The 14,029-nt window shown below is 45.8% G+C and overlaps 1 protein-coding gene across 3 annotated transcripts in view; it reads left to right on the top strand.

The window, feature by feature from the left end:
• ABCC4 (ATP binding cassette subfamily C member 4) overlaps positions 1-14,029 on the top strand; it is a 263,778-nt gene that overhangs the window by 159,890 nt on the left and 89,859 nt on the right. For all 3 annotated transcript variants that reach the window (XM_030312762.1, XM_030312755.1, XM_030312770.1), the window contains one exon: positions 11,845-11,924. In XM_030312762.1, coding sequence (XP_030168622.1) covers positions 11,845-11,924 — 80 coding nt within the window. The remainder of the gene's footprint in view (positions 1-11,844; positions 11,925-14,029) is intronic.

The following is a 14,029-nucleotide window of genomic DNA, read 5'->3' as shown; positions in this document are numbered from 1 at the left end:
TGGTAGTGGGTGGTGGCATTCTAGAAACTAAGCATAGATGAACCAAAACAACCACAGGAGGAAATCCTGACTACATCTCTGATGTGTAGCACAAGGCTCTGGGATGAGTCAGTGTGGGGGGTTGTCTGTGCATATAGAGCCTGGAACAGAATTGGTCCCGGGACATCTTCTGTAGCACTCATCAGACATTTTCCCAGCCTGGGCTGGATATGTAAGACGTCCCTCCATCCTGACTCCACTTCTTCCCTGTGTCAGCACTTCTTCCTTACAGTCGTGGCTTTGAAGAGGCCCTGATGAAAGAGAGCATTTAGATCTCTTTCTGACCACAGGGAATTTTCACTGCAGCTTCCCCAACATCTGGATTTTCCCACTCCTGGCACCCAGGCGCTCTCCTATCTCCGCACACCTCAGGTCATGCTCTTCCTATCAACTAGGCAAATATTTGTCTTCCTTTTGCCTGTCCCACCTCTTAGTCCTCACACTTGTCATTCCCCCCTACCTGGACGAACTCCATTCTCCATCAACCCCTTCTCTGCCCTCCTTCCATGTTGTTGGGCGGTGACTCCACCATGAAAACTTGTCAGGCTGACCCTGTAACTCACATCATCTGGTGACACCCTGTGCTGCTGCCTTCTGCATGCTCCCTGCTCTCTGGGTGTGTGCTCACGGCGTTCTTGGTCACTGCAGACACCGCACTCATGTCTGTGTGTCCTGTTAACCTGCTTCCAAGTTAGATTATAAAATGCCCCGAGAGACACCAAACAGGTTTTAAACCTAAATGGCAAGCAGTGAGTAGGGGTTAAAGATATTTTCCTTGGTTGGCTACCAGCGGGTAGGGTACAGAGTAAGAATGTGGTGACCTGGAGGCAGACTTGAAGGTGTGTATAGAAAACAGATGGTAATACTGCCCTTGGTCTCGAAGACAGTGGGATTTTATAAGTCATCTTGTTTGGACAGTCCACCTGCTGTCTTCCAGGGAAAAGAGATGAGAACGATCCCATTAGGCAAAGAAAGAACACACCCATCCTTTTGAAACTCGTTCCCCCCAGTCTGTCAAGTTATGTAATGAAACCTTGAAATTTTTAATTTCAACTAATTTTAACTATTTTTAATGTCTTAATTATATGACAAGGCAGGTGACCACTGGACTTTGGCAATGCAGCGTGGTTATTCTAGAAAGGCACATTTTTATACTATAAAACAAATAGGTTTGTTTTTGAGAGAGAGAGCATGCATGAATCGGGGAACTGAAGCAGGCTCTGTGCTGACAGCAGGGCAACAGAAGCAGGGCTAAAACTCAAGAACCGTGAGGTCATGACCTAAGTAGAAAGGCATGTTTTTATATCACTAGAGGAGAACTTGAGATCCCTAGTTGATTTACTGCAGTCCTGATTCTGTCTCAACTCCCAGGAGATTTAAAAATCCCAGAACATTAGGTGACAGGCAAACACCGGGCAGACTGGTGTATCCCTTAGGTTTATATACCTGTGGCTTTTCCCTAGTCTTTTTTTTTTTTTTTTTTAATATTTATTTATTTTGAGAGAGAGACAGAGAGCTGAGGAGGGGCAGAGAGAGGGAGAGAGAGAATCCCAAGCAGGTTCCATGCTGTCAGCACAGAGCCCGGTGCTGGACTTGATCTCACAAACCATGAGATCTTGACCTGAGCTGAAACCAAGAGTCAGATGTTTGACTGAGTCACCCAGTGCCCCTTTCCCTGACTCTTTCAACTGCTGCCACTAGAGCGAGCAGGAGACACACCTTGGACCTGCTCCCAGGACCTCAGTTCATCTTTTCCTGGCATGTAAGCAAGTAGTCAGGGAGGGCAGAGGAAAGCCAGCAACTAGAGGTGCGTTTATCCGGTATTTGCTGTGACGAGGACGAAGGGCCCTCTGAGGGGCTATCCATAGGGTACAGTAGGCTTCTCCCTCGGTGTGGGGTTAAAGTCACCCTCTCAGGCACCTCTTGGGTGCCACATTCAGTGCCTTAAGAAGATGCTGTGAGTTAAGGATGCACCTTTTGAAGGCTGCCATTCACATTAAATGCTGTCTCTTGTGTGATTTTACCTTTGAGCTCTTAGGGGAAATTCCTGGCTTTATAGAAATTCCATAAGCTGAGGCCATGGACAGGCCAGCACTTTTTCCTTGGGGCCTTCCCGTACCTGTGCCTTGTGTCCCCTCTGCTGTGTGCATGTTCCTTCCGCCCTTCCTACCTGCTCTCCGCCACCTGCTTCCTTGGCCTCACATGACGTTCATCTGCTCCACAGCTATCCCTCTTTCTTCTCTGTCAGCTGCCCCCCACCCACCCCTGTGGACTCCGTCCCCTTCCCCTCTTCCACCTCTGAGACACTGGGTTCCTTCACTTTCTAGTGCTTTCCTGGTGTCAACGTTGGCTTCTGTAAATTGCTGTACCCAAAACTCGTTCTGCAAGTGGAAATTTCAGACACTCTTTGAAGGAGCACAGACAAATTGGTTCAACAGCGGCACAAGGAAAGTGACAAGTATGACAAAGCAGACACTTCGTGTTGCAACATAAATTTCCCCAGATGGGAAAACACTGCCAAAAAAGACTGTGTGAAATATCGAGCACTTGAAATAAAGAGACGGAAATTTGAAAACAAACCGTTTGTTACTTATAGCAGAAGGACTTGTTTTATGTATTCATTCAGAATATGTTCAAGCGCTTTGTATGTGCTAGGCATCAGTCAGGCCCCGGGGAAACAGCAGTGAATAAAACAGAACCCCCTGTCGTAAGGATGCCTGTGTTCTAATTTAATTTGTGTGAATAGAAAAAGAGACAAATGGTTTTTAGCTCTTGAAGGTAAAGAAGGGAATTTAGGGGCGCCTGGGGGGGGGGAGCTCTGTCATTTAAGTGTCTGGCTCTTGATTTTGGCTCAGGTCGTGATCTCTCAGTTTGTGGGATCAGGCCCCGGGTTGGGTTCTGCGCTGACAGCATGGAGCTTGCTTGGGATTCTCTCCTTTTCTCCCCTCTCTCTGCACCTCCTCTGATCACAGGTGCACACACACTCTCTTTCTCTCTCAAAATAAAAAATGAACATTTAAAAAAGGAATTTAAAAGGGCAGTAATTACGCTTGTAAAGGTGACAAGGTTATCACGCAGGTTCTTGAGACAGAAGGAACTTTCCAGATTCTTCCTTGTTACTCAGAGAGTGATCCGTGGGCCAGCAGCACCAGCATCACCCGGGAGCTATTAGAAACACAGGATGTCAGGCAGCACCCGTAGCTCTTGAGAATCTACATTTTGACCGGGTCTGTGGGAGATTCGTGTACAGATTAAAGTTTGGGAAGCATTGTTCTGATGAGTGTTGGGCTGTTTCTGATCTGATGCCACTCAGAGACTCATCTGCTCTCAACGTCCTGGTGAGTTTGCTGACGTGTTCATAGCTCAAAGAAGACAAGAGCATCAGTATGATCCCTCATGACCAAAACGCACCTCTGATTGTGTCCCTTGATTGACATGCAGGAAGAGGCCACTGAGTGGGTTCCAGGTCTCACCATCTGTCTTTAGTGTGAGCTGCTTTCCTGACCTTTATTTTATACATTTGTTTATGTTTTTGTGTAAGAGTCCGTCTTTAAAAAAGAAAAAAGGTTGGAAAGTCACTGGGTTTATGGCATTTTATTAGCAAATCCCGTTTGGGCACCCGCCGGGCACTTGACATTTTGTTATATAGGTCGTGTGTGAAATGTGGTTTCTGTTTACAGAGGGTGTATAGCCTAGCTGTGAATGTAGGACTAATATACTTGAAAAACAGTTAGACCGCTGAATGGATTTATGAGATATTCCGAGAATATCCCCAGACTCTAGAGGGAATCTGGAAGCAAGCTGGAATAGTCTCTCATCAAATAAAGTGTCAGAAAAACTGTGCCTTAGACCGTGAAAATTGCTTATGTCTTTGCTGAGGGCGTATTGAGTGCTATTTCAGGCCTTGCTCGGTTGCGGGGTCGCTGCAGTCCTCGTCACTAAAAGTAAGAGTGGAGGTCAGAGGCAGGCTCTGTACAGCAGCAAAATGTGTCGGCTGAAAGCTCTGTAATCTAGAACCATGGTGTGCGGGGGGTGCAGGAGTGTGTCTCAGGTAACCTCAAGCAGCCCCAGAAGACAGCGCCGTGTTTAGAAACCGTCAAACCATCGACGTTCAGAATGTTCGTTCTGGGTTGTCAAGAAAAGAGTATTTTATGCTCTGTATCTTTTGTTTGCAAAGACAGAAAATCTGTAGTTCACGTGAAAGAGGTTCTGCTAAAATGATTATAATAAATAAAGCGTTTGTTACCTAAAAGGGTAATTAGGAATTTGAACATTAACCTTTACAAAATCTATCATTTCCCTAATTTTAGTAAGCAAATCTCTCATTGGACCTATGGTGACAGTTCTAGTCAGGGCGCTTGGGATGACAGGGACGGGGTCCACCCAAGTTTAAAAGTGTGATTGCAAGGAAGCAGGCATCCCACGGAGCCGAAGCAGGGCCCACTTTCCCAGGAGCTGGGCCCTTTGTCTTGGGGCTCCTGCATGTACCCAGGCCCCTCGGCTTGGGTGAGGAGTCTGTCCCACTTTCCTGCTTCTCTCTCTGGCCTCGAGGTTCTCAGCTAGTCAGTGGCTCAGTCACCCCATGCCCCTTGGGTCTGTTAACTGTGGCCAGGCCTGTGGCGGGTTCCTGAGAGGGTGGCCCAGGTCTCCTGAGCCTGTCCGATAAAGATGGAGGAGGTCGAGTGACCGGCACATGTCTAGGAGCTGCGTTTGTCAGCAAGGGTTTCATGGAGGAGAAAGGGCTGAGAAATTTGGACGGATGGGACTGAGCAAGGAAGGAGGGCCTTCTTGGCGGGTGAGTGGGAGAGAGGGAAGGCCCCCATGAGAGCAAGAATGCAGCTGGGTGTGAGGGATGGGAGGCCAGGAGGGTTCCTCTCTTCTGTCCCTTCTTGCATCACTGTTCCTAAAAGCTTTGACAGATTGGATTTGCCAGATAAAAAAATTGAGGATCTCCATCGGACTATTTTTTTTTTTTTTAATTTTTTTTTTTTCAACGTTTATTTATTTTTGGGACAGAGAGAGACAGAGCATGAACGGGGGAGGGGCAGAGAGAGAGGGAGACACAGAATCGGAAACAGGGTCCAGGCTCTGAGCCATCAGCCCAGAGCCTGACGCGGGGCTCGAACTCACGGACCGCGAGATCGTGACCTGGCTGAAGTTGGACGCTTAACCGACTGCGCCACCCAGGCGCCCCTCCATCGGACTATTTTAAATGCAAAGTTAGGTCCTGCTAGTAATTTAGGTGAGGTAGAGATAAGTCAAAATGACTTAAAAGTTTTCACGCTGGTGTTTGGGCAGAAGTCTAAGGCAAATTGGGAAAAGTTGGACGTGGGGATTTGTGGGTCAACCTCAAAGGCTTCTGTTCAGTTTAGATGTGTCGAATTTAAGATGTTTTGTAGGACACCCAAGTGCCCCAAGGAAGCCCTGGAAGATCAGGAGTGGAGATAAGATTTGATATGCATAAGCAAACAGGAAGTCATTAGAAGGAAAGTGAGTAGAGTTTAGGAAGAGAACCAGGAAAAGAGAAAGGTGGTCCATGGCTGTGTCCTTAGAAAAAAGTAGACTTTGTCATGTCTCCTTTTTCTGATGTGTGGAAATCCCAGGATGGCTTGGCAGGAACACCTGCCCCTTATGAAATACCACTGTGTCACCCTGAGCAAGGCTGGACCGCGGGTCCTCCTCTCTGTCACAAGGAGCTTCATCTGTAGGGATTTGAACGTCTCTGTTAGCTTCAAAACCCTTTCTTCAAAGGCCGCCCCTGTCTGTGTGTCCAGATGATGGAAGGGAGCCTGTTTAGGGGCAGCTTAGGGAAGGGTGGGGTGTCTGGAGCTGAGTGAGGTTGGCTTCCGCCTCCTCTGCCACCTCCTTCTTCCAGGCACCTCTGTGCAATCTCAGACTCTTGACAAGACGTGGTTTGGAAATTACTAGCCCTGGTGACCTTTCGTGCCTCCTAAAAGCTGTAAAATCCCCTGTTGATAACGCGGACAACACCCTGCCACATCACAATCGAGAGGGCACCTTCACAAGCGCAGTCTCGTTTATCCTGTGGTGCGGTGGAGGCAAGTATTCTCATCTCCTGTTCACAGATGAGGGGTTGTGTGTAAGCGGGCACTGCAGGACTTGCTTAAAGACCGGTGGCTACCGGGTGTCAGAGGACAAGCACTTTGCGTGTTTCCCGCTGACGGTTTCTTGATTCCTGCTGCGCTTCAGGCCATTCCTGCAGCAGCCGCCGTGTGGACGACCTGTTCTGACACCAGAGGTGATGGAAACACTGAGTTCCCAAACTTCCTTAGTTCCCACTCCTGTTCTTGTGCTTGTCTCGGCTGCACTGGTTTGTGCAGAATGATGCAGAAAGTCCATGCTCGTCCTGCTCCCTCATGCCGCACACAACTTTTCAGCCCGGGGACCGTCTCTGGGCTCCACCGAACGAACGCTCGTCTCCACCCCATCGCGATGCGTTGTACCTGCCAGGTACGGGTCCGTTCTCTCTGCCCTTTTGAAGAGACTGTGGCCTCTCTTGGCCACAGGCTGCTTGCAGGCGCCAGCTCCCCCTTCTCACCGGCCAGCGGTTCTGCTTGTCCTCCCCACCCTGCCCTCTGCGCTCCACCACACTCATAAGCCGGCCCAGACCCAGCGCTCCTTGTTTCTGACTCCGCAGGGCTATTCAACCAGTGGCCGATTTTTATCCAAATAATTAGGTTCTAGAGTTTTCCATGAAGCTACACATGAGCACTGGAAAGAAGTTCCAAATATCCAAGAGCTCCTCATGAAACACATCTACTTTCACCCTTTAGGTCAGGTGTGGCATGGCCTGATGGGGCCTTCTGTGCCAATGTTCATGACCACTTCGGTGCCAAAGAATACAGATCAGAAGAAAGGAACTACTGAGGCACCTGGGTGGCTCAGTTGGTTAACCATCCTGACTCCTGGTTTTGGCTCAGGTCACGATCTCGCAGTTTGTGGGTTTGAGCCCCACATCGAGCTCTTTGCTGTTAGTTCAGAGCCTGCTTCAGATCTTCTGTCTCCCTCTCTCTCAGCCCCTCCTTCACACAATCTCTCTGTCTCTCTCAAAAATAAACATTAAAAAAAAAAAAAGAGGGAACTACTGACATACTGTGTAGCATGGATGGACCCAGAAATGTTGGGCTCAGTAAAAGAATTCAGACACAAGAGACAACATACCGTATGATTCCATTTCTATGAAATGTCCCAAAAAGGCAAATTTATAGAGAAAGAAAGAAGATTACTTGTTGCTTGAGGCTAGGAGTGGGAACAGGAAGTCATTGTAATGGCATGAGGGATCTTACTAGGGGAACAAAAATGTTTTCAAGCTAATCTTTGGCGATGGTTGTATTTCTCAGTAACATTACTTAAATTCATTGAATTGTATTCCTGAAATGGGTGAATATTATATGATGTAAAATATATACCTCAATAAATCTCAATATTTTATGATACCTAAACATGCCTTCTTTTTTTGTTTAAAAAAATAAAAAGAAGTGCCTGTGTGGTTCAGTCATTTAAGCATCCAACTTCAGCTCGGGTCATGATCTCACAGTTCATGGTTCTGTGGTGACAGCTCGGAGCCTGGAGCCTGCTTCAGATTCTGTGTCTCCCTCCCTCTTGCCCTGCCCTCTTTCCGCTCATGCTGTTTGTCTCTCAAAAATAAATATTAAAAAAAATTAAAAAGAACACATGAAAAGAATAGGGCCCATATTAGACCTGGGAGCTTCGAAGTTTCACATTATAGTTTGGTTATAAGGAGGCTGAGGTATCCTGGGTATGACAGAGATGTCAGAACTCCACTGACTAATAGGTGGTTGACTCCACTTCAGACTGTAGAGTCCATTCTTAAAATAAGATCGCTAAAAATTTGTATTTGGACAAGTTTGATGACCTCTTTCCTGAGCTCCTGTCTTGTGGACAGAACAGTTAGGAGGACCCTGGTTGGTTCTCTGGTGGTGTGGACTTCAAGGGAGGTCTCTGCCCACCCTGCCCTTTGTTCCCAGCCTTTCTCTCCCCTTCCCAACTTACTTCCTTACACAAGTCATACATAGTTACTGTAGAAAAAGAGCACTGATAAAAAAAATTTAAATTGCACATAATACATTAAACACTTGTTTCAGACTTACTGTTCAAATTCCTACATCTCACTGGCTGAATAACCCACATTGAACATATTTGATGCATTTTTTTTAAATTTTTTTTTCAACGTTTATTTATTTTTGGGACAGAGAGAGACAGAGCATGAACGGGGGAGGGGCAGAGAGAGAGGGAGACACAGAATCGGAAACAGGGTCCAGGCTCTGAGCCATCAGCCCAGAGCCTGACGCGGGGCTCGAACTCACAGACCGCGAGATCGTGACCTGGCTGAAGTCGGACGCTTAACCGACTGCGCCACCCAGGCGCCCCATCGATGCATTTTTTATTCACTCCCTGGAAATGGAATTTCTAGGTCATAAGGGATCCATTCTTTAAAGAAAAAAAATTTTTTAATGTTTATTTTATTTTTGAGAGAGAGAGAGAGTGCAAGCAGGGGAGGGGCAGAGACAGAGGGAGACACAGATTCTGAAGTAGGCTCCATCCAGGCTCTGAGCTGTCAGCACAGAGCCTCACGTTGGGCTTGAACCCACAAACTGTGAGATCATGACCTGAGCCGAAGTCAGATGTCTCACCGACAGAGCCACCCAGGCAAGGGATGCACTCTTAAAGTTGTTCATACATACTGCCCAGTTGTTCCCCCGAATTTACCTGTGCAATGTGGATTTTCATTATATGTGAGTCTAAAATGCGATCTGGCCACCAGAATGGACTGTGCTTGTTGGCCTCAAGATAGGTTATTTATCCTGTGCAGAGTAGGGAAGATGGTGTTATGAGTCTGCCCCAAGGTAATCAAATGATGCCTGAGCTATTGATTTTAATCACAGGCACAAGGCATTCACTGAGACCGGCCATCTGAGTCTGGGCAGGACACGATGGCCAAGATGGGACACTGTGCTGTATGAGGGCTAACTGAGGCACCGGGGACTCACTCTGGAAAGGATATGAGTAACTTTCTTCGAGCATTTGAAGGGCTGTCATGTCAAGAGAAATTAGATTCATTCCATGTGGTTCTAAGAGCAGAATAAGCAGAGGGTTGCATGTTCTAGGAAGGCAGGATTCGGTTTAATGTAAGAAAGCCCTGCCTAACAGAACAGAATCTGAAAATGGATTGGGCTCCCCTTCCTTATCATGAATCCCCCTTCCCTCTACATCCCTGGAGATGTTCCAGCAGGCCAGATGCCATTTGGATGCAGAGGCATGGCACGTGTGTGAAGGGAATTCATCATACGGATTTGATTTGGGGACCTTTGAGAAAAGTTTAGAACTATGAGGCCATGAACTTGAAATCACAGCTCTGACTGTAACAGTCTATGGCAGGGCCAGATGAAATAGTCTGCAAACACCATTCGTCCCATTAATTGTTTCTTGGAGCAAGGAAGTAATTTATTGACTCTTCTAATCTCACATTTTCTGGACTCTGCCTCCTGGTGAATGAGAGTTTAGGGTTTTGACAGTCTTTGACATCTAGTTCAGTTCACTTATTGTAGTAGCTGTGTTGGGAGAGTTGGTTTTTCTCAGTTGTTTGTGTTCTCCTTGTAGTTTATGCTGTGCGCCAATCTGGTTCTCTCAGACCCTAAGACTCCTGCTTCTGGTAGAAGGTAAAGGGGATGATTTTCACATATCATTCATCTCTGTTGCTTTTTCATCTTAAAAACAACAACTTGAGTATTGGTTTCAGTATTTAAAAAAAAAATTTTTTTTTTTAACGTTTATTTTTGAGACAGAGACAGAGCATGAACAGGGGAGGGGCAGAGAGAGAGGGAGACAAAGAATCCGAAACAGGCTCCAGGCTCTGAGCCATCAGCACGGAGCCCGACGCGGGGCTCGAACTCACGGACCTCGAGATCGTGACCTGAGCCGAAGCCGGACGCTCAACCGACTGAGCCACCCAGGCGCCCCGTTGGTTTCAGTATTTTTTAAGCTGAACCATACTTTTGCAGTGTTCTGAGTCCTGACTATGTTGAAAAGCAGTACTTTTCCTTTGAAGAAATGACCAGTGTTTTAAACTGTGTCTTTTAGCGTTTTTAGATGCATGTTTTTCTTATCTTGGTATTGATACTTTGGGAAGTTAAAAAGTAACTAGGTAGTCCACAAAATCTGTAAGAATATGTGGGAAATTGCCTGTCTAATTTTAATGTTTCTAAAGCACAACTGGTCAAACAACCACTTAACCTTTGGCCCCTCAAAGTGTAGTCTGGAGAGCAGCAGCAAGGGCGTTCCCCCCACCCTGCCAAGTGAGCTAGAAACGCAGAATCTATAGCTCCAGCCTGAAGCTACTGAATGTGCGTTTTAACAGGTTGACCTGACAGTGCCTGGTTGTCAGACTTTCTCAGGAGACTAGCTGCAGATCCTGTGGGTAACAGCAATTCTCTTACCTTGGTGTTTGGTTTTGAGCACCTGATAATGTACCTGGCATTGCGACTAGGTTCTTTCACGTGCATGAGCCCATTTAATCCTCAGAATCACCCTCTCAAGGAGGTATTATTAGAGGCTCAGAAAAGCTGTGACCCAGCCTACCAAAAGTGTCACTATAAGCAGCTGTTTTCTGGAGTCTGTATTTCCTACACCTGAGTCAGGAAAATGGAGGCCTGGGAGTGTCACGGTGGCCTAGTGAAGCCTTCAGTTGTTCCAGCTCTTTGCTTGAGTGACCCTGGGCTTCCCTGCTTCCTGGCAGTGGAGGCTCGGCTGCCAGCCTCTGGCCCTTCAGCGTCCAGTTGTAGCTTAGTATGAAGGGCCCGGAGGAAGTCACTTCTGACACATCTCCCCTGCAGGCTGGCTTCCTGAAGCCTCCAGTACAAAAGAAGTTCAGGGACCTAGACAAACGCATTTCTCAGGAATTGCTTACACCAAAATAGGCTGTGTGTGTGTGTGTGTGTGTGTGTGTGTGTGTGTGTAGCTTCCATTTCTTTAAAATCTTATCATTTAAAAGACTAGATGTTTATTGAAAGTTTGTTCTCACATTCCAGTTCTCAAGCCTTTAGGATGTCCTGTTCTCATGGATTCTGAGAAGGGATATACAATGAGTAATAAGAAACCACCTTTAATCATTAAGTAATATTTCTTCTTTCCTGCCTACGTTCCTCTGGTTGTGTTGGAAATCTAAGAATGAGTCTGTGTCACACTTGGTGTACCGCAGAAAAAAGCGACTTATAATCCTAGTAGAAAACTCACAACTGGGGAATGGCAGGATTCCAACATTTGCCAAAATGTGAGATGCTGTGAACCATCCTGAGGGGGGGAAAAAGAGAGGTTATAATTACATCTGTTTAAAAAATACCACTTAGCAAAATTCTGATTACTAAAGCAAAATTAGTATAACAATTGGGGTCAGTTTATGTATTTTGCAATTGTTTATTTACCAACTCAGCCCCTGAATGGGCATCCTAGATGGCATCTAAAAGGAGGGAATGTTCTAAAATCCACCAGCCCTTCCCTGTACCGCTGTAACGTTTTTTTCACCTCCATTTTATCAAAAGTCGGCCAAATTTCAACTCCCTGCTCACTGCTGTTGGTGGTATTTTTGTTTCTCTTTGGGTATCATCCTGTTTTCTTTTTCTTCACCGCTGACATCGGCTTATTTCGTATGAACGCGTGATACCTTAAATACATATACGTTTCAAATGTTTTGACTTGTCTGTGAATCGTTTCTCTTAAAGGGCCGGCCTGGGGAAGTGAGTAATGTCTCTCGTCCTGTTGTTGTAGGAGGGATTTTGAACCGCTTCTCCAAAGACATCGGGCACATGGACGACTTGCTGCCCCTGACGTTTCTGGACTTCATTCAGGTAATGCTGGCAGTGACACCAAGTTCTCGCATGGGAACTGCAGTTCCTGTTCTTTCCAGTCCTTTCCTTGGGGGCCGTGGGTGGGCCCTTCGGCCTGACGAAGTCGCGTTATCTTCGTAAAGGCCGTGGCGGTAAGAGGAAGGTGTGGTCTGATTCGGAGGCCAAGTTCACATGAGTAATACCCCGGGTGTAGGAGCGGCTACAGAGTCATGTCAAGGTGGGTTCGAAGCAGCTACAAGCTTGGTAAGCGGCTCTCCGTCTGCCTTCCAGGCATCTGGCATGGATCTCACTCGACCGTGAACACATTTCATAATACAGAAACAGTCACCTCGCACGGAAAGATAGCCTAGATTAACTAAATTATGCATTGTGTTACCACAAAGGACAAATATTTACTGCACCGTTTTTGGGGGATAAAACCAGGTGTGGTTACTGACAAAGAAAAGATTAGTAATAATAAGGTGAAAATAATACTTCGTTAGCAAGGACAATAGAGAGCAGTTATTGTAGATACAAAGCCTTTAAAGGCAAGTACATTTAAGCCAATAATTTGAGTACAGGATCAGAGTCATCTCAGAAAATGTCTTTCTTGTTTTTCTAGGCAGCTTTTCTTTCACACGCTGATTGTGCTAAGTCTTAAGGTGTGTATGTATATGTGTGTGTTTTAAACCCAGCAATCCTGCAAATACCTTCTCTACAGCATTTGTTTTGTCTGTGAACTTGAGGTTCTGAAGAAGTATGTTGGGTCATCTCATGCCTCCTCTGCTTGCTCAGTATTGCTGCACACATGGGATGCTTTTCCTACTGTTTAATTCTGTCTACTTTTCAGTGATTCAGGCCAGGGGACTTTCTTCTTCATTTCCAAGGGTTTTGTTTTTTGTTTTTTTGTTTTTTTGTTTTTTAAATGAAGTGCATTTATCAACAACTGCATGCACATTTTCTAAAATCGCTGCTGCTGTTGCTAATATTTCATGACCTTGTGTTTCACTCTCCTCAGTGGTCTAATCATGAACTCATTGTAAGGCCAGGAAGTAGAAATGCTATCACTGAGGTCTGCAATTATCGCTTCATCCTGATGGTTCCTCCTCCCCCCAACTGTCCCCCCTTCCCCACACTTTTTTTTCAATGCCCAGATACGCTTCCAGTCAAAACTTAGGGATTTTTCTGGAGCCATTGTTATAAAAGGAGCCAGAATTACTTAATTTGGAAAATTAGCTAGGTCATAAAAGTCAGTAATAGGCCCGAAATGACCACAGGCATTTCTGTGAGTCACAGGGGAAATAGAGCAATGAATATCTGCCTGCAAACAGTGTAGCCAACGAGGAAAGACGTGCGCTGTTACTGGCGTGAAGAAAGGAGACTCCGAGGCAGAGTACTTTTACTGCGAAGATCTCTGATTTTTCCTTCCCTCTTCTGCAAGCTTATCGTATAGATGTGCCCTGCTGGGTTTTGCTGTGTAATTTATCCCCAAGAAGCAATCTTTCACTAAAACAGTCACATTTTGACAGAGATTGTTTATTGCTTTGAGAAGATCTGGGGAAAGATTCTGTTTCTTTGCAAGTGCAAGTTAGGCAGAGGCCGAGTTTGTAAAAGTGGGCTGTCCCACTGTGTGCTCAGCACATAGTTGGTCCTCATAATTAGAGTCACCCACCTCTTTCTGAATGATGTATGGAGACACAGGGATCGATGCCACCTGAGTTCATTATAAAACATTCTGAGCAGCCTCAGAAAATTCTAATCTCGTTGTACTTCTCTTTAACCAGAGAGACAAGGGCCTTTTTATTATCTGCTCACTTAATCTTGGTGAGACTTATCCTGGTGGAATACCAGTAGTCCCGATTAGCTGATTTCTTGACTCTAATAGCAGAGGTAAATCTCGATGTTATTGTCTCCAAGAAAGGAGTTTTGTCTAAAGGATAACTCAGTTATCAATTATGATAAAGATCTATTGTCACTTGTTTTGTTTGCAGGTGTCTTTAATAAGGCTTCCCATAATCCCTTCAGGAAGAAATATTTTCTCCTTTTAAAAATAGTATTAGCTAAATATAAAAGCTCTGATCCCTGCCATTGTTGTTGATTCTTTGAGGGACATTTCCCAACATTCA

Source organism: Lynx canadensis, chromosome A1 (genome assembly GCF_007474595.2).
Source record: "Lynx canadensis isolate LIC74 chromosome A1, mLynCan4.pri.v2, whole genome shotgun sequence".
Classification (NCBI taxonomy): Eukaryota; Metazoa; Chordata; class Mammalia; order Carnivora; family Felidae; genus Lynx; species Lynx canadensis.
Note: the sequence above shows the minus strand (reverse complement) of the source record. Positions and strands in the feature narration are given on the sequence as shown.